This window comes from Peromyscus californicus, unplaced genomic scaffold (genome assembly GCF_007827085.1).
Source record: "Peromyscus californicus insignis strain IS unplaced genomic scaffold, ASM782708v3 Scaffold_19__1_contigs__length_69161282, whole genome shotgun sequence".
Classification (NCBI taxonomy): domain Eukaryota; kingdom Metazoa; phylum Chordata; class Mammalia; order Rodentia; family Cricetidae; genus Peromyscus; species Peromyscus californicus.
In genome coordinates, this window is record NW_026294491.1 from 66,176,091 (window position 1) to 66,203,227 (window position 27,137).

Genomic DNA, 27,137 nt, shown 5'->3' on the forward strand with positions numbered 1-27,137 from the left:
GAAATTTAACTTTTAAAATTCATATATTTAGGGGTGTTCTGTATCTGAACGAATGGCTGTCTTCTTGGACACAGTTCTTCTGTAGATTTAATGAATATGTAGATCGCTATAATTATCCTAGCTTCTGAAATATGTAATGTCTATGGAGGGTATTCCATTTCCTTGAAGACACTGGTAGTGTAGTTCAGTGAATAAGTAAGAAAAATGAGTCAATAAAAATATATGACTTATTTATCTAGTAACAAAAGTACACCTGTTTCCAAAAAAAGAAGTAGCCTGTTGGTTATACTGACTTCTCACATGAAATAACTCTTCAAATAATCCTATTTTGTTTTCTGCTAGGCTGGACAGTTAAATGTAATAGAATACCACCTTTTTAAACTATGCATGTTTCCTATTGAAATCTCCATAGCTTCTTTCTACATGATCAGTGTGAAAATGTTAACAGGTGCAGAGAAATTTCAAGAAAACATCAAAAAATGTAGGAGTCTCAGTGTAAAAACTGTTAAAGGCAAGCTTGAATACCTTGCAGTCTGTGGCTGAGTAGACAAACAACTGAAATATGCCTCACAGGCATGCAGGCACCAGGGGCCCACACCTGTGCCTCATTAATATACAAGTAAATCTGCTCTACTGGGAAGCAATTGGAAATTAATTGTCCCAAACCATTAACTGAGGTTGACTAAAGGAATCAGACCCATATTCCCAGGATCTTGCACCAAACTAAACAATAAGAGTCATTTGTCAACAGTTGAGACTACTGAGATCAGCTTCATGAAATTACCCTTAAATTCTATAATACTACAATAAAATTGACCTAAGATATAAAATTCAGTATCAAAGCCAAAATCCCAGATACAATCTCTGAAGAAAGATATCCTAAAGAAGAAAGCTACTGAAACCTTAGAAACACAAGACCGTTATGGGCCAGATTCCATGTATGTTGGGAAAGGACACAATAATATCTATCTTGAGAAAATGTTATAAGGACTGGGAATATAGTTCAGTGAGTATTGCCATGGCATAGGCATTTCAGTCCCCAGTGCAGGTCACACTTTTCTTTTTTTTAAAAGTGCCATAATGGCTGCTGAATTCATGAATTTACAACAGCTGTGGTTACCTACACAAGGCCTGCAAAGATCAATTCAGTTTAAAATTCCAACACTGAGTGGGGAGGGTCTAGCTGAGGAGCACTGGTAGTTTATGGTTGCTTGGGGAGAAGTGTGATGGTTATTTTTGGTTGTCAACCTGACTACACCTGGAATTAACCAAAACTTAAAAGTGGAGGGAACATCTGTGAGGAATCAAAAATCCAAACACCTTTAATCCAGATCTTTTGAGGTGGGAAGATCTGTACACACACACACACACACACACACACACACACACACACACACACACACACACACACGGGGGGGGGGGGGGGGCGGATTTATTCTGTAAATTCTGTTACTCTAGAGACCCTTGACTAATATAGGCCACTGGTAGATTACCCATGCCCCAGTGGATGAATCTAGGTGCCTACATGCATGTGCAGCACTAAATGAACTCAGCGGGTTAAATAGTAAATGAGTGTTTTTCAATTCCGATGAGTCCCACACATACACCCATACTGTGTTTTTATCAAGTTCTTAGATATATTCAAAGATCAGATACAGAAGCACATTATAGAGATATGTCTCAGCTTGTAGCCTGTGAACAAAAACAACAGATTTAAAATGTATTTTGAATCCCAAATTAAACTTAATTTGTAAAAAAAAACAAAAACAAAACAACAACCAATAAACAAATTAAAACAAGTACTTTCATGGCCTGAAAACATCAATAACTCTGGATAAGGAAAAAAGAAGTATGAGTTAGTGACTTTCAGTCTCTAGCTAGACTGCCATCCTGTCAAGTAAAGTAGGCTTTTAAGGTTAAGTTATGTGCTCCTTAAATAATGAAGCACAATTATTAGGTGTGATGAATAAGACCCTGTGCCTTGACTGGTGCAGAGGAAAGGAGCCTGGGGCAAATGAATTTGAATATCTCTGAAATTTGCAATCATTTAAACCTATTCATACATATAGTTCTAATTAAGGTGTAGCATTTCAAGTTGAGAAAACCTCTAACAACAGAGGCACACAAAGGCCACAAGGTAATCTACTGTCTATTCTATGGAATAGTATTTGACCAATAAACTGTGATAAAAAGTAATATTTATGCAGTGCCTACTAAGTGCTTAGCATTCATAGAGACACAACGGGGGTGTAAAGTTAGGGTAGTGGACAGACACATTTCTATAGATTGCTTTTGGTAAGATTGCCATTTTTACTATGTTAATCCTGCCTATCCATGAGCATGGGAGATCTTTCCATTTTCTGATATCTTCTTCAATTTCTTTCTTTAGGAACTTAAAAGTTCTTATCATACAGGTCCTTCACTTGCTTAGTTAGTGTTACCCCAAGGTATTTTATATTATTTGCAGACACATTTCTAAACCAACAATAGTAAAATTAACAAAGCTCTTGGGTAGAAGAAATGGTTTTATTATAATTAAAACTCCAAATATAAAATAATTCAAATCACAGCTACTGAAATTTTACTTACAAGATTTGATCTATCTGATGTTAAATAGACTACAAAGGGCAAGATGTTCTAGAGGAGCTGAACCAAAATGAAGTTTTTTAAAAAAGATTTATTTACTTATTATGTATACAGTGTTCTGCCTACATGCCAGAAGAGGACACCAGATTTCATTGTAGATGGTTGGGAGTCACCATGTGGTTGCTGGGAATTGAACTCAAGACCTCTGGAAGAGCATTCTGTGCTTTTAACCTCTGAGCCATCTCTCCAGCACTATGAATTTTTTTTAAATAAGCATAAATATAAATGATAGACTTAACTGATCCTGAAGTTGGGGGAAAATAATATTAAATACTAAGGACTTGGTTGTAGAGACTTTCAATTTATTTAGCAAAAGTAAAGGAAAAGTAGTGAACAAATTTTGCCTTATACTATATATCAGGAGTACAGGGTAGTAGGCAGATCTGAACAGCAAAAACCTGTCAATAATGCCACCAAATGATAAAAAGTTCATTGTAATATTGTAGGCAAAAACCTTCTTTGTTTGTTTGTTTTGTTTTTTCATACAGGGTTTCTCTATGTAGCTCGCTCTGGCTGTCCTGGAACTCACTCTGTAGACCAGGCTGGCCTCAAACTCACCGAGATCCACCTGCCTCTGCCTCCTGGGTGCTGGGATTAAAGGCTTGCACCACCACCACCTAGGCAAAAAACTTTTAACCTCTATAGAATCCAGTTTCTTTATGTGTCTTTAATTCCTCTTTTCAAATGAGAAAATAAATATTTAGAAAAATTAAACTACTCACAAGAGAAAAAACAAATCAATGTAAATTAGGAAAAGTACCTTTCTAGAACAAGTAAACTAAAGACAAAGCATGATCCAGACAGCACAAGGAAAATGATCTCTGTCAATTAAGCAGGAGAGAAATAAGATCTTATGTTTTCTCCTCAGACCTAAGTTAATATTTGGTGTAAGGGCAGAAGATAAGCTGTCAGCACTTGACTGAGAAGATGTGATATGATCACAGTGAAGAATGACCTGGTACATTGAAACATTGAAGGAATCTTAGTTGCCTGGAGCTCTTCACCCATGAATGGGGCTTTGTGTGACAGACTACATTCAGTCTGGCAAACCCACTAGTGGTGTCATTATTTATGTGTTATTCAGGCAACCATATCATTGAAAGTTCATGGGTGAAGCTTCCCTGTTGTATATACAGACGACACAATCTTTCAACAGACATCTTGGTCCTTTTATCTATAATATTCCCTGAGCTTTGGGTGTAGAAACCTAGACCTTCAAAAACTCCTTTGAAAAAAGCATTAGTGCCATCAAGTGGCAAGTACTCTACCATTGCAGGCACCAGATCCCTGAAAACAATCAGCACTGAAACACTGATTAGCAGTGGCTGCCTTGGAATTAATTTGATATAGTGTTGACAAGAACTTAAAATTATGGCGTTGCTCCTCAAAGAGACTACTGTGAGTAAATAGAACTGGCCAAGTGTGTAGCAACTGTTCCTCAAAAACTCCAAACAAAACCAACAAATCAGCAAGGTTTTTGCAACAGTAACTGATGACTTCCCTTTAAGATTGAGTTCCATAGTTAGCCTTCTGCAATGGTTTGTTTTGCTTTTTGTTTCTGACATGGAAATCACTTTTCCTTTGTTTTGACAGAGCATCTCATTGTGTAACCCTGACTGACCTGGAACCCCCTATATAAATCAAGCTATCCTTAAACTCAGAGATCCACCTACCTCTGCCTTTTGAGTGCTGGAATTAAAGGTGTGTGTCACTCCACCTAAACTAGGAAATTACTCTGAATGCTCAACGAATGAATACAGCTAGTGATTATAAAGATATCTGTTTTCAATTAAAATTTTTAATGTACTTTCCAATATTTATATTGTGAAACCTTTTTCAAATTGTTCATACATATTTTGGTCATATTCTTTCCCCTTCCCCAACTCCTCCCCTACACACACACTCTCTGCCCACCCCATCCCATATTTTTTCTCTCTTAAAAAAGTCAAAGCTGCCAGGCGGTGGTGGCGCACGCCTTTAATCCCAGCACTTGGGAGGCAGAGGCAGGCAGCTTTCTGTGAGTTCGAGGCCAGCCTGGGCTACCAAGTGAGTTCCAGGAAAGGCTCAAAGCTACACAGAGAAACCCTGTCTCGAAAAACCAAAAAAAAAAAAAAAAAAAAGGGGGGGGGCTGAAAGCAAACCCAAAGCCCAAAAACGCACGCACGCGCACACACACAGAGCATACAAAGAAAGAGATGAAAACATGGAGTCAGTTCTGTATTGGACAACTAGTGTTAAGCATCAGACTGTCTAGGAGTGTGGTTAATATACCTAGTATCACTCCATTCAAAAAATTGGACTTCCCTCTCCAGCAGGCATTAGTTGCAAAAAACTTCTTGTTTGAACTTTTACAGGTCTTATGTATGCTGTTGAAGTTTACAATCCGTGTCTTCTAAATCTATTGTTTAATAATTTTGTAACTGAAGTGATACATAATTATGTGCTAAATTAAGAGAAGAAAACTTTAATCAGTGATCCAGATTATGGTCAACTACAGAACATATCTATATTCTAAGAAGAGCGTGTCATTTATATGATGATTTCTATCTGAATTTTTGATATTGTCTGGAGGTGAACAATGTCTCCATAGGAGTGACAAAAAACTCAAACAGCATACAATAAAATAAAATAAAAGTGAGGTGGGGAAATAAAACTCACACGGCTATAGTAAGGGGAAAGAGTACACAGACTACTGAGTAGTACTGGAAAGCTCTACTCTTTGCAGCTCTAATGACAATGGAGCTAACCCTAACCCTGCTCAAGGGTAGGAGAAGGGTTATCACCGTGAAAAGCACAAGCTACAGAAAATGGGAAAAGGAACTGGAAGAGGATTCTCTGGCTTCTGGGTTGTGTGGTCAGAGTGCAATGGGATAGGAGGTCTCAGAGATGGTCATGGAGTTGTGAAGGGAAGGTGGACAACCACCATCACCTTGTTGCGATCAACAGAGTGTAATGGAGTCAAAGGGAAGAATGAAGATGACCGAGGAGCAGCACTGAGTGTGTAAAACCCCAGAAGCACGAAGAAAGGGAACGTTGATATCAAAGTGTTTGCACAATTTGATATTCCTAATGTATAAAGTGAGATTTTAAAATTTGTCCTATCATCTATGATCACATTTTTTAAGCACATGCAAAGGAAAAAGAGACAATCTTAAATGTTTCTAATTTATAGAAAAACATACTAAGGATTTCTACCTGCAAAAGGAGTGTATCATAATCTCCATATTCTATGTAATGCCATTTAAAGGAATGACTTTAAAAATACTATTCAAACAGAACAAGAACCATCTCTGGATCAACAGAAATATGGAGAGTATAAATTAAGTATGTCAGCATACAACTATAGCGTGTGGCACGGGATACGGTAAGCTGCAACACTAGGTCTGCAGGTGCCAAGATCAGGCAGACAAACACTGATGGTATCTGTAATTACCTCATTTTTAGCTGAAATCACAGGTAATGAGGGAACTCCGTATCTCTAAAAGGCAATTAGTAACTCTACTGGCTTTTTGCTTCCTCTATCAGGAATTTTGAAAAAGTTACAAGCCTTTCTCTCCTCTATAATGAAACATCAGGGTATATCACTCATACATATGTACATATATATAAAATGGAATGTACAATTACCACAAACTTAAAATAATTTCTTCATACATTTAGGTAAAATATGGTCTTATGCAGTAAGGTGTTACTGAGACAAAGGTGAGGATTAGTTTATTGCATGGAGATTGCTAAAATCTATTGTAAAATTCTGATTTCAGGTTTGGAATACATGAGGACTGGAAATCTTGAGTCCAATCTTACATTCTCTAGAATATAAAGAACTAAATTAAAGTACAGTTGGAGACGTGTAGCTATAACACATTTATTCTTTATGTGACCTTAAATGCAAGGTCACATTGAAACTGGTGAATTCATTTAATCATACTTTTAGGAGAGGAATCCAGAAAAGTTTCACTAGAAGATTTCCAATTTTATAAAAATGTTATATATACAGGTTTTAATTGAAGTAATAATAAAAATCATTATATTACTAATCAAAGGATCAGCATTTAGAGATGTGGTAAGAAAAGGCTCTCCTGTTAGACAATCTCCATGATAACAACTGGAGTAACTTTGTATTTCATGGTGTACTGGTATTTCTCAAACATTTAACTAATATAGAAGGGAAAATTCTTTCTGTAACTTCTACTATATCTCCTGAACTGCCTTCCCAGTTGACCTCAGTTATTTGATGTTTGAGGTAACTGGTATGGGCTTGATATATGACTTTGAGAATATGACAAAGGAAGTCAAGGATTGGGGTGTAGGTCTAGACCTTAGGCCGTCAGGAGGCAGGAAACTTATGAGGTCAAGGGCAGTCTGAACAGTACAAAAGTGTTTAACAATGAGAGGAGAGAATAAGGCAGAGACTGAGAAGAGGGAGGGAAAATTGAGTGGCACATGATATACTATATAATACAAGAAAAACTGTAAAGGAACACTCATAGTATCAGAAATAAATTATTTTCCATGAATTTTGAAATGGATATTTAGCAATGGATTTATTTAGCAAATGTTTATTTGAAATGGATGTTTATTTATTTGGTTTCTAAAAGCCAAATCTCTCTTAAGACATATATTTTTTCCAGGAGTAGAACCGTTTCTATGGTTATACACTTCAACAATGCATGTATCCTTGAAGTATCTTCACTCAAGAAGCCTACAATAACAGGGAGTGGTGGCCCATGACTGGAATCTCAACACTCAAGAGGTAGCGACTTGTGCATCTCTGTGAGTTAGAAGCCAACATGGTCCACACAGCAAGTTCAAGGACAGCCAGGACTACATAGAGAGGTCCTATGTGGTAGTTGATATAAAAATGGCTCATAGACTTGAATGCTTAAAGACCAAGGATTAAGGAAGTGTGGCCCTGTTGGAGGAACTATGTCACTGGGGATTGCCTTTGACATTACAAGAACCCAAGCCAGGCCCAGTGGCTTTCTACTCTTCGAACTGCCTGCAGATTTGGATGTAGAATTCTTAGCTACTTCTCCAGTAACATGTTTGCCTACCTGCTACCATTCTCCCCACCATGATAATGGACAAAACCTCTGAAACTGTAAGCAACCCCCAATTAAATGTTCTCTGGTTGCCATGGTCATGGTGTCTCTTTACAACAATAGAACGGTAACCAAGAAACTCCCTTGTCTACAATAAATAAATAATTAAACAAACAAACAGATAGATATGATACATAGATAGATAAATAAATGAATGAATGAGATAAAGCAAACAAAAAATGATATAAAACAGAACAAAATACTACAATGAATCAACCATCCACTTGACAACCTCCAAGTGAGCACTATCCAATAGAATCTGAGGTAAAAGATATGCTTTGTATTCCTCTTTCCACCATAACAATTACAATTACATATATCAACCAAGCAGCTGAAATCTGGTTAGTACAAATGAGGAATTGCCTATTTTATTGTAACTTAAATAGCATCATGTAGCTCATGGTTCCTGAACTAAGCTCGGAATGTTTTAAGAATGCCATTCATACAGACATTCAGTTTTAAAAGAAGCAACTATTATGGTTCAAGGGATATCAGGACAAAAACACACATGACACAAACTCACATGGAGAGAAAACAACCATCAAACACTAAATAATATATGTGCTTAAATAGCTATGTACGTGATGCTACAACATGGTATTTAATCATCCTAAATGAATGATGCTACTGATAAGAACTAGGAGGCACAGGGATGCCCACTTCCTCCCTTCTGTCTATACTACATCACTTATTAGACCCAAGGATGTTCTGCCACAGCCACCTTCACTAGCTCCCTCACGCATGTATATGTTAAAGTTAGGAGAGAAAATCTCCATAGATGATTATATGTTTATAAGATATCAAAATGGCTCATGCTGAAAAGAACTATGCCTAAGATCTGGGTCTTAAGCCCAAATAAAACCAAATTCAACAACAAATTTAAAAAGAACCAAGAAAATATAGCTTAAAATGAAGACAAATGGGTTATATGATAAAATGAATTTTAGTATGAGGTCATTTAAGTTAGTTTGCATTAGTATTTCTGGGAAAACAATTTCCTACTGTCTGTGAAAACCCAAAACAGAAAAACATCTCTCCACAAAAGACAGTGAGAACCTCACTCACTTACAGATCAAGGGCCCTGTCTACTGCACTGCATTAGAAACACTTCAGACTCTGCAAGTCTGGGGTCTTTAGAATCATGGTATGGGCTTTGCTGGCTTAGCATCCCAATTCAAAACTTTTAAGGCATTGTTAATACACAAACAAGGTTCAAATTTTAGAATATACCATATTGAGGACTTTCAGAAAGAAAATATGCAAACAGTATACTTACAAAGAAAAAGTATACCTTTGTTTGTTTTAGAAAAGGTTTCATGATATGTAACTTCAACTGTGCTGGAGCTCACTATATAGACCAGCTTGACCCTTGAACTCAGACATCCTCCTGCCTCTGCCTTCTGACTGCTATAATTAGAGACATGCACCACTAAGCCCAGCTAAAAATTAAAAATTTTCAAAGACACACAGTGATATTCAAGGTATCTGGCATGGTAAAGTTATATGTATCATAGCAGTGATTTCTTTTTTTTTTTTTAACTCAGCAGGAAAATGCTGAGATTACCAAGATATTCCCTAGATCCACGTGTAATTTTTCTCTGATGTTGTATGTACTTTGAAAACACAAAGTTCTCTGTCTCTGCATTAAATAACAGTTTTGTTTTCATAGTTATTTGCTCTATTTTTAAATTAATTTTTGTTGGCATAAAGATAAATGGTTTAACTATGATTTTCACACATATCTATCATTATGCTTTGTTCTTGACCTTTTCTCCATTCTGTTTTTATAGTGGATTTCCCTTATGTCTATTTTTGAAAGATTTTTTTTATATGTATGAATGTTTGCATATACATGAATCACATGGTTCCTGGTGCCTGGGATCCACAAGATACTGGATACCCTGGAACTGGACTGACAGGTAGTTGTGAGCTGCTGGGAGCTGAACCAGGCCCTCTGCAAGAGCAGCAAGTGCTCTTAACCACCAACCATTTCCTCAGCCCTTCTCCTAACTACCAGGTTCCTTAAAGGCATATATTGATAGTCCTTTATCCTCTTTCTTAAAGTTTCACTGTCATAACTTCAGGTATCCCAGTCCACTGGCACTCTGAAAGTGTAAAATGGAAGCCTTCCAGAATAAACAACTCATAAATGTTATGCCACATAGTAATTAGTGGTGCAATCTCACACTATTTTGTCCCATCCAATCCAAATGTCAATTATTGCTCTGTCCTGTGCATCTTCATCCAATATGCTATATACATCCACTAGTCACTTAGTAGCTGCCTCTGTGATCAGATTAACTGTTTCGGTATCCTGATGATTTTCATTCAAGGGTCCTCTTTTTACTTAATAACGACTACACAGTTCAAGAGTACTGAAGCTAGAAATTCGATGATGTCAAGAAGCTAAGAGAGAAAAAGGTTTTGGCTTAGTGTATAAAGGAAATGAACATGTTTTAGTTGATCTACGGTAGGGATATATAGATCTTCTGTATTATGGTTACAAATGTCATCTGTGGATGTAGGAGCAAAAAAAAAAAAATGAAGTTCCTTATTTAAGTCCCATCAGGAGCCAAGTGCACAAAATTGGGTCAGATCATTGTGTTGATTATTTACCCCCTCTTATCCTCCCTTAAACCTCTTGCATGGAAAAAAGAGTTCAGCCTATTTAGACAGAAAAGAGAGAATTAGACAGAGTATGGTGAGGGTCGGGGGGGGAGACCTGTGGACAGAACAAAATCCAAGCAACAAGAAGGCTGTCTCTAGTTCTAAAGCAGAACTCTGCTGTCCAACAGACTTAACATTTTTAAAGATTTATAACTCTACCTTGAACTCTAATTTTAATACTATTTTCTCAAATTATACCTCAAGTAAGATACTTCAAATTACTGATCAAATAGCTAACTGATTTTTTAACAGCATATAGCTAAACATTATAGCATGCACATATACTAACAGTGACCTGTAGGGCTAACAACAGGTGTTTCCTTTGTGATCTAAAGAAAAAGCAGTCATGTATCCAAGGGAAGGGACTTTCATTGTAAGGGGATTCTGTGTAGATTACCCTCTGGTTTCAAATTAATGCTGGTCTTTACAAAGATAAACATATCCACATGCTTATATGAAGGGGTTTACATCTGATCATATAAGTAAACCTAAAGCCTGCCTCTTGATAATAAAATAGGTTTGAAAGAGTTTCTGAAAAAAGAAAATAAATAATTGTCCCATACAAACTCAAACTAGTGTGAGCTGTTAACATAAGGCTACTGTCTTAGTTAGGGTTTCTATTGCTGCAATGAAACACAATGACTAAAAACCAGGTTGGGGAGAAACGGGCTTATGCTTCAGCATTGCTGTTCATCACTAAAGGAAGTCAGGACAGGAACTCAAACAGGGCAGAATCCCAGAGGAAGGAGCTGATACAGAGGCTATAGAGGGGAGCTTCTTAGTGGCTTGCTCTTCATGGCTTGCTCAGGCCACCTTCTTATAGAACCCAAGACCACCAGCCCAGGGATGGCATCACCCACCATGGGCTGGGCCTCCCCATTGATCACTACTTGAGAAAATGCCTTACAGTTGGATCTCATGGAGGCATTTCCTCAACTGAGGCTTCTTCCTCTGATGACTCTAGCTTGTGTCAAGTTGTCACACAAAACCAGCCAGAAGAGTTACAAATAATTAAATTTTTTAAAAGTAGAACATATTTTTAAAGCCACAAATGATCAATAATTAGGTCAGAGAGAGAATATATGGATCAGTTCAACTAACATAAAATAAAAACATCCTGATAAGCAATGGAAGCAGAATTGCTACAAGTTGGAGTCAGCATGGTCTCCATAGCAATTTCCATGGTGGTCAGGAATAGCAACCATCACCACAACAACAATAAAATTCTCATTGTTTCAAGAAGATATATTAAGTATAAAACTGTAAATATTTTTTTCCTTGGTTCAAAGGTAGCCCCAAGGACGAAGATTAGGACAATAGCTCTGACACCAGACCCCGGAATGAAAGGTCACACTTTTTGTTTGTTTGTTTGTTTTTTCAAGACAGTGTTTCTCTGTGTAGTTTTGGTGCCTGTCCTGGATCTCGCTCTGTAGACCAGGCTGGCCTTGAAGTCACAGAGATCCCCCTGGCTCTGCCTCCCGAGCATTGGGATTAAAGGCATGTGCCACTGCCACCTGTCAAGGTCACACATTTTATGGTCAGAAAGTGCCCTTTAACTCTGAAGCTTGTGGTGCTTCTTCCATGAAATGAAAATAAAATTATCAGATGGATGTTAAACATAAGATTAAAGAAAAATCCCTCCCATATAAACTATGTGTAACTGTATGTAAATCCAATTCTTAAAATACTAATATATCTTCACATTAGAAAGATAATTTTTTTTCATGAAACAAAAATCAACTTCAGCAAAAGAAAGATAATTAAAACCAAAAGGAAATTAAGAAAAAGAAAGGAAAGCTGAAGTAATGACAGTGTTACCAATGGATGTTAGATAATCAAGTGGTATTCCACACATCTAATTCATAGGCAGGCTCCTTATGTGTTATAGTTGCTGTTCAAAATTCAGTGTCAAAAATGAAGTAATTAAAAACCAGAGCTTATTTATCCTACTTAAGCTCACACAATCAAATAATAATAGAGATTAAGTGGCAATATTTGGTCTGTGGGTCATCTTAAAACTGATTTCCTGATATCTTCTTCAATTTCTTTCTTTAGAGATTTAAAGTTCTTATCAAACAGGTCCTTCACTTGTTTAGTTAGTGTTACCCCAAGGTATTTTATATTATTTGTGGCTATTGTAAAGGGTGATGCTTCTCTGATTTCTTTCTCAGCTCTTTTATCATTTGTGTATAGGAGGGCTACTCATTTTTTTGAGTTGATCTTGTATCCTGCCACATTACTTGAAGGTGTATATCAGCTGTAGAAGTTCCCACACTCTGATAGAATTCGTGGGATCACTTAGGTATACTATCATATCATCTGCAAATAGTGAAAGTTTGACTAACGACTCTGAGATACCACCTTACACCTGTCAGAATGGCTAAGATCAAAAACACTAATGACAGCCTATGTTGGAGAGGATGCGGAGCAAAGGGAACACTCCTCCACTGTTGGTGGGAGTGCAAACTTGTACAGTCACTGTGGAAATCCGTATGGCGGTTTCTCAGAAAATTGGGAATCGATCTACCTCAAGACCCAGCCATACCACTCTTGGGCATATACTCAAAGGATGCTCAATCATACCACAAGGACACTTGCTCAACTATGTTCATAGCAGCATTATTTGTAATAGCCAGAACCTGGAAACAACCTAGATGCCCTTCAACTGAAGAATGGATTAAGAAAATATGGTACATATACACAATGGAGTACTATACTCAGCAGAGAAAAACAATGACAACATGAAATTTGCAGGCAAATGGATAGAACTAGAAAATATCATCCTGAGTGAGGTAACCCAGACCCAGAAGGACAAACATGGTATGTACTCACTCATAAGTGAATTCTAGATATAAAGCAAAGAACAATCAGACTGCAACCCACAGAACCAGGGAGGCTATATAGCAGGGGGGGACCCTAGGATGACTGTGGCTTATAATAAGCTTTGTTTTTATTCAATTACTGGGCAAGCCTCAATGAAACATTTCACTATTAGGATAAGAATTTATACTGTATCAAGCTGATAATAGAAAAATAAATAAATAAATAAAAATGAAAAGAAAAGTTTAAAAAAACTGATTTCTTAAGTCACCTGTTAATTCTAAAGAATTCAGATATTGTATCATGTAATTATAGATTCACAATAAAATACAGGCAATACCACACAAGCAGCACAGCAGTCCTCCAGGAATCCTAAGGGAATCTTCATCCTCTTCTACTTCCTACAGCATGAGACTGCATTAAGTAATGGGAACAGCAAGGTCAGAGGGTTATAAGATGATTGGGTAGAGAGGGAAAAAGATGAAGAATTTAGGCTGCTCGCTATTATACTTGGTACGCCAACAAACAAATTCATCTCTATGAGTTAATGTATATTCTTAAAAATAACCAAATAGGCAAAATAATATTCTTACAATGTTATCAGAATATGGATTTTTTAATTTCAAGTGTCCAATAGCTTTTGCCCATTCTGTGTGCGTGTGTGTGTGTGTGTGTGTGTGTGTGTGTGTGTGTGTGTGTGTGCATGTGTGTGTGTGTGTGGTTTCCTATTTTAATTCACAGGGCACCAGATCTCATAGATGTGTGTGATAGGAATTGAACTCAGGACATCTGGAAGAACAACCAGTGCTCAATTTCTGAGCCATCTCTCCAGCCCCATTCTGTGTTTTTTAAACCAATGTTTGGTTATCATTTCATTGATATACAGGACACACTAACACATAAATGTAAAAGGTACTGCCTGAAATTAAATTCTCCGAGTTATTGGTTATAAATGATATGCACGAACATCTTTGTGTAAAATTTTTGGCTTAATTTTTAAACTTAATGATTGAAGAAAGTTCACAAAAGATTTAACTTTAAATGCAAAAACCAACTCTACAATTTGGTAGACTGAATGAGGTACAGAGCACACCATTTTGAGAAAAATAAGCAACTTTGGAAGTGTTGATAATGAAGACAAATTACCTTTTTTTTTGCTTTCCCAAAAGAGATGAAGCAAGATACATAAAGGTGGAAAATTCCCTTTACTGCTTTCAATAAAAGTTCTTTAAGAACATAAAATATAGTATTTTTAAGAAAAAATTAAAAACACAAATAAATGTGACTTTTTATTAATAATAATTGGTTATGCTAATATACAATTACTAATAATTAAAAAATCATAATATAGTCAGGCATGGTTGTACACATAAACCCCAATAATCAGGAGGCAACTCCAGGAGGGTGCAGTGTCTGAACCCTGTCTGAGCTACTACACAGCAAAACCTTGACTAAACAAGGCAGGAGAAAAGAGAAGGAAGGAGTAGAGGAGGAAGCCTGTATGTGTGTGGGAGATTCAAATTTTCATAAGACTTTTAAGTAACAAGTCATTCCACTAGACCAAGTGTGTAATTTATTAGCCCTTTAAAAGGCACACACAAGTGTTGTACAGTTTCCTTTTCACCCAAGTAACTCATTTATTTAAATTCCTAGGATTCCTAAGTAAATCACTACAATCTTCGGTTTAGTGGGTAAGACTCGTAACTGAACTCTTTTTGTACTCTGAATATGTGCTGCTCCCATTAGTTAATAAAGAAAGCTGCTTTGGTCTATGGCAAGGCAGAATAGAGCCAGGCAGGTATTCCAAGCAGAGATAGAGAGAGAAGAGCGTGGAGTCAGGGAGACACCAATGAGCCACCCAAGAAGCAAATGTGAAATTAAGGGCAAGTCACCGGCCACGTGGCAATACACAGATTAACAGAAATGGATTAATTTAAGATGTAAGAACTAGCTAGTAATAAGCCTGAGCCATAAGTCAAACAGTTTGTAATTAATATTAAGCCTCTGACTGGTTATTCAGGAACAGGTGTGCGGGATAGATTCATCATCTACACTGAACATCAAAGGTTTTCATTATTTTATGTGGCTACTAAAGTCTGTAACATTGTACCTAAAAATTATTACTGGGACCTGGGCAGTGATGGAGCATGCCTTTAATCCCAGCACTTGGGAGGCAGAGGCTGGGTGGATCTGAGTTCAAGGCCAGCCTGGTCTATAGAATGAGTTCCAGGACAGCCAGGGCTACACAGAGGAGCACAGTCTTGAAAAACCAAAACCAACCAACCAAACAAACAAACAAAAAGAGAAATAGAAAAGAAAAAAGAAAAGTAAAAAATTATTACTGGAAGATTATTCAGTTGTCAAAATCTAGAAAAAAATATTCCTGATTGGTATAGCTTGTGGAAAAATACTCATAAATGCAGCTACGTAGAATTAAATAGAAAAAAGTAAATAAATTCCATGCTTTACCACTGCATATACAGAATATGGAAAATGAGAATCAAAGATCTTTATGCTATTTATACAGGACAACAAATGAAAATTAAACAATATTTCTAGTTTCTAAGAGAATATGAAGCAACTGGTCTGAGTTTTTCTAAACAAATTGACTAGTAAACCCAATTTATAGTAGGTTTTTGGCTATATCAACCCAACCTAGGTCTTACTGATATATGAGGTGAAAATGGAGTTCTTTTCTATATTAGAATTATACTTTAAAAGTCTGAAAAAAGCACTACATTAACTCAACAATTCATATTCTCTGAACTTGTGTAGAACACTATCTTATTATTTCTTTAAAAGAATATTTAGAGATATAGTAAAGGTCAGCTGCCCTTCTACAGAGCCGGTTAGGCATCTTCTCCAGACTTACTGTCTTCTCTCAGCCTCTGCAAGATTCTGTTAGATGGTTACATGTAGCATGAATCTTAAAAGTTCTTATTAATAAAACAAACCTGGAGCCAAGTATTGGGGCAAAGCTGGAAGATCAGAGAGGCAGAACAAGCCACAGCTAACCTCACCTGGCCAACTTCTCAGCTGGTCTTGTTTCCTCAGACTGGAAGCTTCTGTGTCCTCATCCCAATGGCTCTCAGCTGAACTGTGCTGCTCGAAAGCCTGAAGCTTAACCAGCTAAAAGCTTAACCAGCCAAATGTTTCTAGTTTCTGGTCCTCACGCCTTATATACCTTTCTGCTTTCAACCACCACTCCCTGGGACTAAAGGCTCACTTTCTGGGATTAAAGGCGTGTGTCACCATGCCTGGCCGGTTCCAGTGTGGCCTTGAACTCACAGAGATCCAGAGGGATTTCTACCTCTGGAGTGCTAGGATTAAAGGTGTGAGTGCCACCATTTTCTAGCCTTTGTATCTAGTGGCTGTTCTGTCTCTGATCCCAGATAAGTTTATTAGGGTGCACAATATTTTGGGGAACACAATACCACCACAGTTACATTAGAAATAAAGATCAATGTCTGACAGAAGACATTAACACTGTTCTTTAAAAAAGTATAAAATATGATCAATAAAATCAATGACATCTCAGTTTTTAGAAATTTTCCATTTTAAATGGTTAGGAGATATACAATCAAATTTTAACCAAAACCTCTAAAACAAGGCATTGTGTAATAACCTTTCTGGCGCTCTGAGAGTTAATTACAAGTATGTTCTATTTGAATCAATGAAGACAAATGACATGAACATAGAAATGCCAAATAAAACTTGGCTATTTTTTTAAAAAAGTCTATATAAGCATTAGGCTCACAAAGCTACACTTAGAGTCCCCTGATTTTTATAGTTCAGAACTTACTTGTTCAAGTTCCAGATATCAATCCGTGATTTTAATAGTGCAACAACTTCCCCTCACCTTTAACAGTCGTAGATTTTGTTTTGTTTTGGTTTTTTGTTTTGTTTTTTGAGACAGGGTTTCTCTGTGTAGTTCTGGCTGTCCTCGAACTCACTATGTAGACCAGGTTGGCCTCAAAATCACATAGATCCACTTGCCTCTGCCTTCTGCGTGCTGGGATTAAAGGTATGTATCACCACCACCAGGCTGTAGAATTTGTTACACAAAGGTAATGGGAACACTGTGTCTCAGGGATGGAGCTCCATGATTCCTTTAATTTGGGAATGGTGGTACAAGCCTTTAATCCCAGACTCAGGAGGTAGAAGCAGGCAGTTCAGAGTTCAAGGTCAGCCTGGTCTACATAGAGAGTTCCGACTAGGATTACATAGACAGACCTAGGTTCAAATTAGACAAAAAAAAGGTTACTTTTTCATTATACAACCAATACCAAAAGCTTGAAGATGACAGTGACGTTTGTTGGAACAATAAAAGCAATTAATATTCAGCATTTATCACTTGACATTTCTCATATGAACTACATTTTATTATCCTCACTTCAAAGTGTACACACAGTATAAGGCTTGTCCAAAGTCATCAATGCATTTGCAATCATTATTTCATCCCATATTCAATATTTAGATATTTGTTAAAGTAACCAACAAACACAACAAACTACAAACTCTTGAAACTTGCTAATATAACATTACAATAATACAAGAACAAAAAGGGAGATTATAACCAGGCCTGTTGTGTCAGGCCTGGAATTTTAGCTACATTGGAAGTTACTACTTAATTAGCTACTTAAGAAGTTCAAGGTCAGCTTAGGTCATATAATGAGATCTTGTGTGCTGGAGATATAGCTTAGTTTGGAGTGCTAGTCTAGGATGTGCTAGCCTCAAGCCAGTTGTTAAGTAAAGCATAACCATGCTAAAACCCGCAGACCTAGAGACACTAAGTAACAAGGAGAGTTCCAGGGGGGAAGCATGGATCTTCCCAGGAAGGAGAAATAAAAACGATTTTGTGGGTAGACTGGGGGCCGATGGGGATGAGAATAGTAGGGATTAGGTGAGGAATTGGAGGGAGTGGAGGGAGAGAGTAATGGAAGAGATGATTGAAATTGTGAGGCATTGGGGAGGAGCGATGTGGAAACCCAGCGCTGTGGAAACCACCTGGAATCTACTAGTCTGACTCTAGCAAAGACCGGGACACCAACCCAGACATAAAACCTTCAATCTACAATCTGTCCTGGCTGAAAGATGGGCTGGGGTAATGGTGGCACAGAAATTGTAGGAGTGGCCAACCAATGACTGGTCCAATTTGGGGCCAATGCAACAAGAGGGAGTCAATGACTAGATAGCCAGGGACCAGAGCCTGGATAGCCAAGAGAACTAGGATAGACTCAAACAAGGCTGGTGCCCGAAGGTTTCTCCAGTCCCAGCCGGCCCTACGGTCCAGCAGCCACTTATAAAATAATCATTCAGAGGCTTAATATTATTTACAAACTGTATGGCCCATAGGCCAGGCTTCTTGCTAGCTAGCTCTTTCATCTTAAATTAACCTGTTTCTACTAATCTATGTTTCGCCATGTGTTCTGTGGCTTTACCTGGGTCCCATTATATCTTGCTCCTTGGGCGGCTGGCTTGCATCTCTCTCTACCTTTCTTCTTCCTGTCTCTCTGCTTGGATTTCCCACTTGCCTCTAAGCTGCCTTGCCTTAGGCCAAAACAACTTTATTTATTAGACAATGGGAGCAACATATATTCACAGCATACAGAAAGACATCCCAGAGCAGACTGACAAAAACAAAACAAAACAAAAAGTCAATGAGATGATTCCTAATGATAGTCTGCTATACTCATAGATTGGTGCCTAGCCCAACTGTCATTAGAGAGGCTTCATCCATCAAGTGATTGGAACAGATACATAGCCAAACATTAGCCAGAGCTCAGGAAATCCTGTGGAAGTAGGGGAGGATCACTGCCCACAAAATCAACTAAGCAGGGCTCATAGAAGCTCACAGATACTGAATAGACAAACATGGACTGTGTAGGGGTCTAAGCTAGGTCCTCTGCATACATGTTGTGGTTGTTTAGCTGAGTGTTTTTGTTTGTTTGTTTGTTTTTTTTGGAGCTGAGGACCGAACCCAGGGTCTTGTGCTTGCTAGGCAAGTGCTCTACCACTGAGCTAAATCCCCAACCCTAGCTTAGTGTTAATGCAGGACTCCTAACAGTGGGAGCAGGGGCTGCCTCTGACCCTTTTGCCTGCTCTTGGGGCCCCTTTTCCTCCTACTGGGTGGTCTTGTTCAGCCTTTATCTGAGGGATTGTGCCTAGTTTTATTGTAATTTGTTTTGCTGTGTTTGGTTGATATCCCTGGGAAGACTGCTCTTTTCTGAAGAGAAACAGAGGAGCAGTGGATCTGGGGGAGAGAGAAGGTCGTGGGGTTAGAAATGGAAGGAGTGGAGGGAAGGGAAATTGCCATCAGGATGTAATGTATGAGAAATGCCAGAAGAATAAAACCAAAAACAAAAACAAATATGCAAAAGGTTAAGGTGCCCAATACAAGACGGACGCTACAAAATGGAAGGGGTGCCCATGATGAAAACTAAGGCAAATATGTTACTAGCCGAGATGGGTGATCAGAAATAATAATTCCATGGCTTTGCACTCAGATCTTCAAGAAGATTTCATTCATATACTTTTTCTCAGTCCTTTAAAAACTTGTGGGAAAGAGGCTTGTTAGAAATTCCATAGTCATGTTACAGATGTACTCATCCTAGATAACAACATGAGGATGCTTGGTCTCTCCTGAGGAGGTCTAAGGTATCAAGTGTCTTACCTATGAAGTTGAAGATTTCTAGCCAGGTGTGGTGCATGCCTTTAATGCCAGCACTAAGGAGGTAGAGGAAGGCAGGTCTCTGTGCGTTCAAGGCCAGCCAGGACTATGTAGAGAGATTCTGTCTCAAAAACAAACAACAAAATGCAAACAAAACAAACAAAAAATACAACAACAAACCTATGTTTGAGGTTGTTTAGATAACATAAAGGTAAATTTGCTACACAAAACATTGTTTTGAAAGCCTGAAGCTAAACATTTTTTCTGGTGACCTATTTCAAGTTAGTTTAAAAGACCTAGAATGATAACAAAAAGAATTCACATGTTCAAAAGTAAATTGTACTGAACATTCTGCTGCTACTGCAAAGTGATTCTGCAAGAGTTTCTTTAGTCAGTAAAAATTAATATGAAAATATACTCCAGAGCTGTATTTTGGTGAATTCTACATTTAACCTAAATGTCAAATTTAAAATAAGCTAATTACATTATAAGAGCTATTGCCTACAGGGTAAAAAGAAATCCTAATTTCATACCTTAAATACTATAATACCATTTAATAGCAGCATTGGCCTGCCAACCATCAAAAACCCACTTTCACATACTATACTACTTGATCTTTTTCCCTTGCACTTTTAAAAGACAATAAATTAATATCCTAATATTATAAAAATGACAGGCATTAATTAAAAATATTTAGTTAACAAAAGTATTCACTGTGCAGTAAGTTGCAATAATAGCTCATTTTCAAAACAAAATTATCACTCAATAATGAGTATTTTAATCTCTGAACTAGTTAAGGACAGAATAAACTATAACACAATACTGTCTTCATATTAAAATATCTTTTTAGTGTAATTAGTTAAAATATGAATGTAATTATAAAATTTATCAACAAAATGTACACAGACAAGAAGGAAATGACTTTCCATTGTAATATCATTTTCCATTTGTTGTTATTGCACTTGTACTTTAAAAACATTGTATCATAACCATAGATTCCATACATATCAATACTCCTCAGTTACATGCCAAGATATAGATAATTATTTTTCTTTTATATTCACCTTTGTTGGTTATTTTGATCAGCCATGACGTGTTCAAATAGGGGATTTGTCTGTTATTTACTATGTCACATTTCAAACTTCACATTATACTTTTAGACTAAAAGGAGGCTTAGGAGAACCGCATCCTTTAAAGGTAACATGGGTACAATGAAAGCATGAGGAGAAGTATGAGCCCTCTACAGTATCACGGCAACACTAGCCTTTTGTATTATCAGTGACAACTGACCGACTGATAACTTATACAAGCTCCAACTACTACACAATAAGGACGTCAAATATTTAAATTACCATATCACTTCAGGAATTCATAAGAAGATTGTAATAATGGTATTATTCACAATATCCCTAACAAGTGCCTCCTACATCCAGGGCTCTAGTGTAAAAGCTAACAACATGCCTGTAATCTGAAGACATAAATGATGTAGCTCCAATGATGAAATGGAATACATACACAAAGAAAGCTCAGAACGCAATGAGTTGCCAAGTGTACAGTGTTCATGTGCATGTCTCAAAGTGTTAGTATATATATTAGAACTACTAATTAATCATCAGGACAACGTATCTCAATTAAAGAATTTATTTATCTGATTGCTACTTATATGCTTAAAATACTAGTACTGAATTTGCAGGGGTTTTCCTATAAGGAAAAAACATAATTTAAACATTTTGGTTCATTATACAAACTTTCAAATATTATTGGAAATATTTAATTTTTTCTTTGCTTTTCATGCAATAAAGCACAAAATTCATAAACATTTACTTAACCAAAATTTAAGTCAGGATGAAACCATTAATGAGACAAAAAGACAAAATATGTACTTAACTTAGGATGCTTTGTTTTTGTTATTTCTTAAGCTGGTAGACTGCCAGATAGCACACTATCCTGTCTTTACACATGTGATAAAGACATGGTTATAAGTTCCTGCTATTCTGAGACCACAATTCTATAAAAGTTGTGTTTTCTACGATACCTTGTAAAACTGTATGTGCATGTAATTATCACTTACGTGTATGAATTAAAGGTTCCTTCAGAATCTATAGTAGAATTAGTTCTTTTTCCATTTTGACTTGGATCTCCTAGACACAGAAATAAATATAATGAGATAACAGAAATTGTAAAAGTGAATATTTCACTTAAAAAGCACTGTGTGACAACTCTATGTATTGGCAGCTATAAAATTTCAAAACAACACACATACATTATTCCTTTTCTATCTCCCAATTATCTTCTGTACTCTGACTCTTTTAGGTAAAAGTTCATGTGGCTGTCAACATACAAACTAATACCAAACTCCCAATTTAGGTAGAAGCACTATCAACATAATTGCTAATAGGAAAAGTAAAGTATGATGCGATTATTTTCTATGACTCGCAGAAACATGGAAGCTTATAAACCATTAAATTACATGCTAATATTTATGAACAAAGGCAATCTTTTGTTAGAAAATGGATATAGGCAGAAAACAAAGCTAAAAATCTGCTACACTATCCAGCACTCTCCTAAGTAGACAGGTAAAAGAAATACAGACAAGGGGGATGGTGATCAAGAACATACTTTAGGAAGCTTCTAGTATATCTCAACATTTCTTCCAAAATATGTCATTATTAACTGTTGTTAATGCCATGTTTGAACTGTTTAAAAATGCAGAAATACAAAACATGTAACAAAATTTCACCAAAAGACATTAGTGTTTTGTGATGGTTTAAAAGAAAATGGCCCCAAAAAGAGAGGCGCTATGAGGGAGTGTGGACTTATTGGAGGAAGTGTGTCACTGTGGAGGTGGGCTTGGAATTCTCCTATGCACAAGCTACCACCCAGCATTACAGTCTATCTTCTGTTGCCTGCAATGTAGGGCTCTCAGCTACTTTTCCAGCACCATGTCTGCCTGTACACCACTATGCTCTCTGTCATGATGATAATGGATAGAACCTCTAAAACCTTAAGCAAGCCCCAGTTAAATGTTTTCTAAGAGTTGCCATGGTCATGGTGTCTCTTCATAGCAATAAACATGTTTTCTGTAATAACATTTTTTTCACTTAAAAAACAAGAATATTGGTGAAATCAAATTTAGAATGAATCAATATGTATGGGCATAGATAATGTACAAGAAAACAAAATTTTAAAAATATTTTAAAAGCTTAGCAATACCCCAGGATAAAAAATTCTTCTAGTTAGAAATTTGAGAGTTTATTTCATTAAATATATATTTTAAAATATAGTTTTTATGAAGCAGTACACTATTAAATATATCATTTCTTCCTCAAAACAAATTATGAACAGTATGTACTTAAATTTTGCACTTCTAATCCATGCAATGTAACTTTCAACATCATTTTACATTTAAAAGCTTAAAAATTTAATGATTTTTTCAATTATGACTTGTAATTTTGATTTATAATGAAATATTTTAGGTTTTACTAGAGACCATCACAGTAGACTTGGTCACATCAAATAGTAATTGTAAAGAATTCAGTTTAAAAATGAGATTAATTTAATTTTTTTTTTTTTTCTGAGACAGGGTTTCTGTGTGTAGCTTTGCGCCTTTCCTGGAACTCACTCTGTAGCCCAGGCTGGCCTTGAACTCACAAAGATCTGCCTGGCTCGGCCTCCCAAGTGCTGGGATTAAAGGTGTGTGCCAGCACTGCCTGGCAATTTAAATTATTGTATATAACAGTAGGTACTTTGATTCCATAATTACGCCACTCATTAAATGGCTACTGGAAACTGGAATGTAATTTGTATGACAGCCTTGTGCTGTGTCACATGGAAACATTAACTCTACCTAAGACAGACTTTGCAAGCATGAGCAGCACTTTCAAATGTTCAGAAATAGACTCAGTTGTCATGCTGAGCCTTTTAATGTGATTCTTTTTTCAAAGTATCCTTCCAGGGTGTTTCTGATCACTTGGCTGTTTTTGTTCTTTGCTTAATACTTAAAATAGATTTCAGCCTTCAAAAACGGAGACACTATTTTAAAAATATTCAAAACTTAAATGTTTAAGAATACCATAGCTGTGTGTACGCTAATTCTTTGAATATATGGATTTGACTACACAAAGAACATTTTATTTCTGTTATAAATTAATAGTATCTACATAAATTGAAAAGATAGAAGAAACAGTATCTCAGTTCATTAAACAGAAGTTTTCTGTAACACACGCTCTTCAACAGTATGCAGACACTTCTTGTAAGGCATTCTAAAATCAGTACAGAACAAGTATAAGATACATTGAAAATCAGAGTCTTCTTTCTCCTTAAAAATAAAGATTATGATTTTCTTTTTTTTTTTTTTTTTTTGGTTTTTTGAGACAGGGTTTCTCTGCTTTGGCTGTCCTGGAATTCAATCTGCAAGCCAGGCTGGCCTCGAACTCACAGAGATCTGCCTGCCTCTGCCTCCTGAGTGCTGGGTGTTAAGCACTTAAGCATTAAAGGTGTGTGCCACCACTGCCCAGCTGATTATGATTATTTAAATATACAAAATATTACCACAAATTTCTTGTTCATTTAAGCTGGATTTTTAAGATAAAATATAAAGAAACAAATTCAAAAAGTTGTGGGGCTTTTGTTTGTTTTGTTTTCTTTTATTATTATTATTAAGAGATTTTTCTATTCATTTTACATACCAACCACAGATTCCCCTCTCCTCCTCCCTCCTGCCCTCCAGCCTTCCCCAGTAACCCAACCCCCATTCCCAGCTCCTCCAAGGCAAGGTCTCCCATGGGGAGTCAGCAGAGCCTGGAACATTCAGCTGAGGCAGGTCCAAGCCCCTCCTCCCTGCACCAAGGCTGTGTAAAGTATCTCCCATAGGCACTAGGCTCCAAAAAGCCGGCTCATGCATCAGGGATGGGTCCCAATTCTAAGTGTCTCTCTATAGAGCTCTGGCTGGCCCGGTACTGGCTATGTAGATGAGGTTCCCTCCTCTGCTGGGTTAAAAAGCTTACAATACCATGTCTGGCTTTTTTTTTTTTTAATAACCATGTTTTATCATAAAATGTGGCAAAGGTTTTCTATAGTTTGTAATTGTCACTCTTGAAAATGCCCTATTAACTATAATTTTCAAGATGCAAAAGAATGTAATAGGGAAACAAAAAGCAGTTTTTCCTTCTCAAAAACATATCAAATACAGGGTTGAACTGTTTCACTAGCGATATTTGTGAAAAGATTTCAGAGTTTGTTATATGGGGAAAAGGCAATGAAGTTTTGAAGTGGGAAAAACTGCTTTATTCTTTCAATCCTATAGTTGAATAATTATAGCAAATGTTTATGAAAACATCTGTTCCTTATAGTTATAGATTCTTAATTTTAGTATATATGTTTTAGATTCTTATATTGGAGGAGACCTGACTTTTGAAAGGTTTACAAAACAAAACAAAAGACAGAGTTTGTAATTCTAGAAAATTGTACATGCAATATGTTATGTCCTGTAGGAATTTTTATTTGGAGGAGAAATCACAGACAACAGAAAGCTCAGCCTCCATTTAAACTGGGACATGCTAACAGCACAGCTACAGACTAAGAAAACACCAAATGAAAACTTCAAACAAATGTACTATAAGGCTGATTCTAATTTGCCTTTAAATGTAGTAGAGTAAGTACTAATTTTAAAAGTAAAGGAAATAAGTGTAATGACAATAAAAATCTTGGAACCCACATGTAGTGTTCTCCCAAAATAACAACAGAGGGTGCAAGAGAGTTTAATATGATGTTTTCAGTTCTTATTCTAATTTGAGAAACAAGTTGTCAGATAAGTAGCAGTAAGTGAAACAAGAATGTACAGATTTGCATTCACACAGATAGACAGACAGATACACACACACACACACACACACACACACACACACACACACACACACACACACACAAAATTAAACTTACAGAAAGTGTTCATATATGACAAACACTGAATTGTGTTTTTAGGATAATAAATTTCCTTGCTTGAAAAGTAATTTAACTAACAATATAGACAATTTTTAGAATACAATTCTCATTTTAAAGATATTTCAAAACCCAGTATACAAAGTAATCTGGGTATTTTAATTCAGCTTATATAATTTAAGTATGTGTATGAATTACACACAACTATACAGTATACACATTCAATGTTATGATATATAATAATTTACAAAATATAATAGTTTATATCTATAGGTACAACTGACCAATTCCTGTGGCTACAAATACATACTATTGTATTTTTATTAATTGGTAAGCAACTTTGTAAAATGATTTCATAACAAAATTAAAACAGTTTGGCCCATCTCTTGTCACCAAATGAAATGTCCAGTGCTGGGATTGGGTACACTGAACTGAGTTGTTGGCTTCGAGGTGCCACAGGAAACTCCAAACAAGCGAAGGCAATGGGTTGTTCTCCACAAACTGAGAGCAAGGCTACATTGCTGAAGACAACAGCTACACAACTCACTGAACATGCCAAAGTCGAGCTGGTGCCTACACAGAGCTTTCACCTCTATGTTCTAGCACTTTTGGTACAGGAAGATACTCTATAGGATACCAAAAGAGAAATGTAAGCAACAACTCAGCTCAGAAACCCTTTGGTTGACAATGGAATCCTGCCTGTAAGATATAATGGTGGCACAAAGCTTGTAAAAGCAACCAACTAATATCTGATTTGTCTTAAGGCCTACTCCATGAGATGAAACTCATACAAAACACTGCTTAGGTGACCAAAAACCAGGGACCTATCGTAAAACCAAATACTACTGGTCTACAAAAAAATAAAATGACTCCTAATAACATTTTGCTAAGCTCATAGATCAGTGCCTTTCTCAGCCATCATCAGAGAAGTTTCCTCCTCCAACACATCAGAACAAATACAAAGACCCACAGCCAGACATTAGGCAGAGAGTGAGAGACCTTGGAACACTCTGCCCTAAATGGGATGTCTCCATCAAATCCCTCTCCTTAGGACTCGGGAAACTTCTCAGAAGAGAAGGTAGAAGTGTAAGAGCCTCTGAAGAAGAGATGGAGTACACTAAGAACACAAAACACTCTAAATCAACATGATCAAAAAATCATATGAATTCACAGAGACTGAGGAAGTACGCACTGGTCCTGCACAGGTCTCCACCAGATCCTTTGCATATATACTATGGCTTCCAGTTTAGTGTTTTCATTTCTGAGTGTGTGAATGAGTGGGTCTCTGATTT

At 36.7% G+C, this 27,137-nt stretch overlaps 1 protein-coding gene across 9 annotated transcripts in view; it reads right to left on the reverse strand.

Annotated features, from left to right (window-relative positions):
• Nucleotides 1-27,137, reverse strand: part of Tbc1d5 (TBC1 domain family member 5) — a 477,512-nt gene that overhangs the window by 214,097 nt on the left and 236,278 nt on the right. For all 9 annotated transcript variants that reach the window (XM_052745614.1, XM_052745612.1, XM_052745611.1 and 6 more), the window contains one exon: nt 21,977-22,046. In XM_052745614.1, coding sequence (XP_052601574.1) covers nt 21,977-22,046 — 70 coding nt within the window. The remainder of the gene's footprint in view (nt 1-21,976; nt 22,047-27,137) is intronic.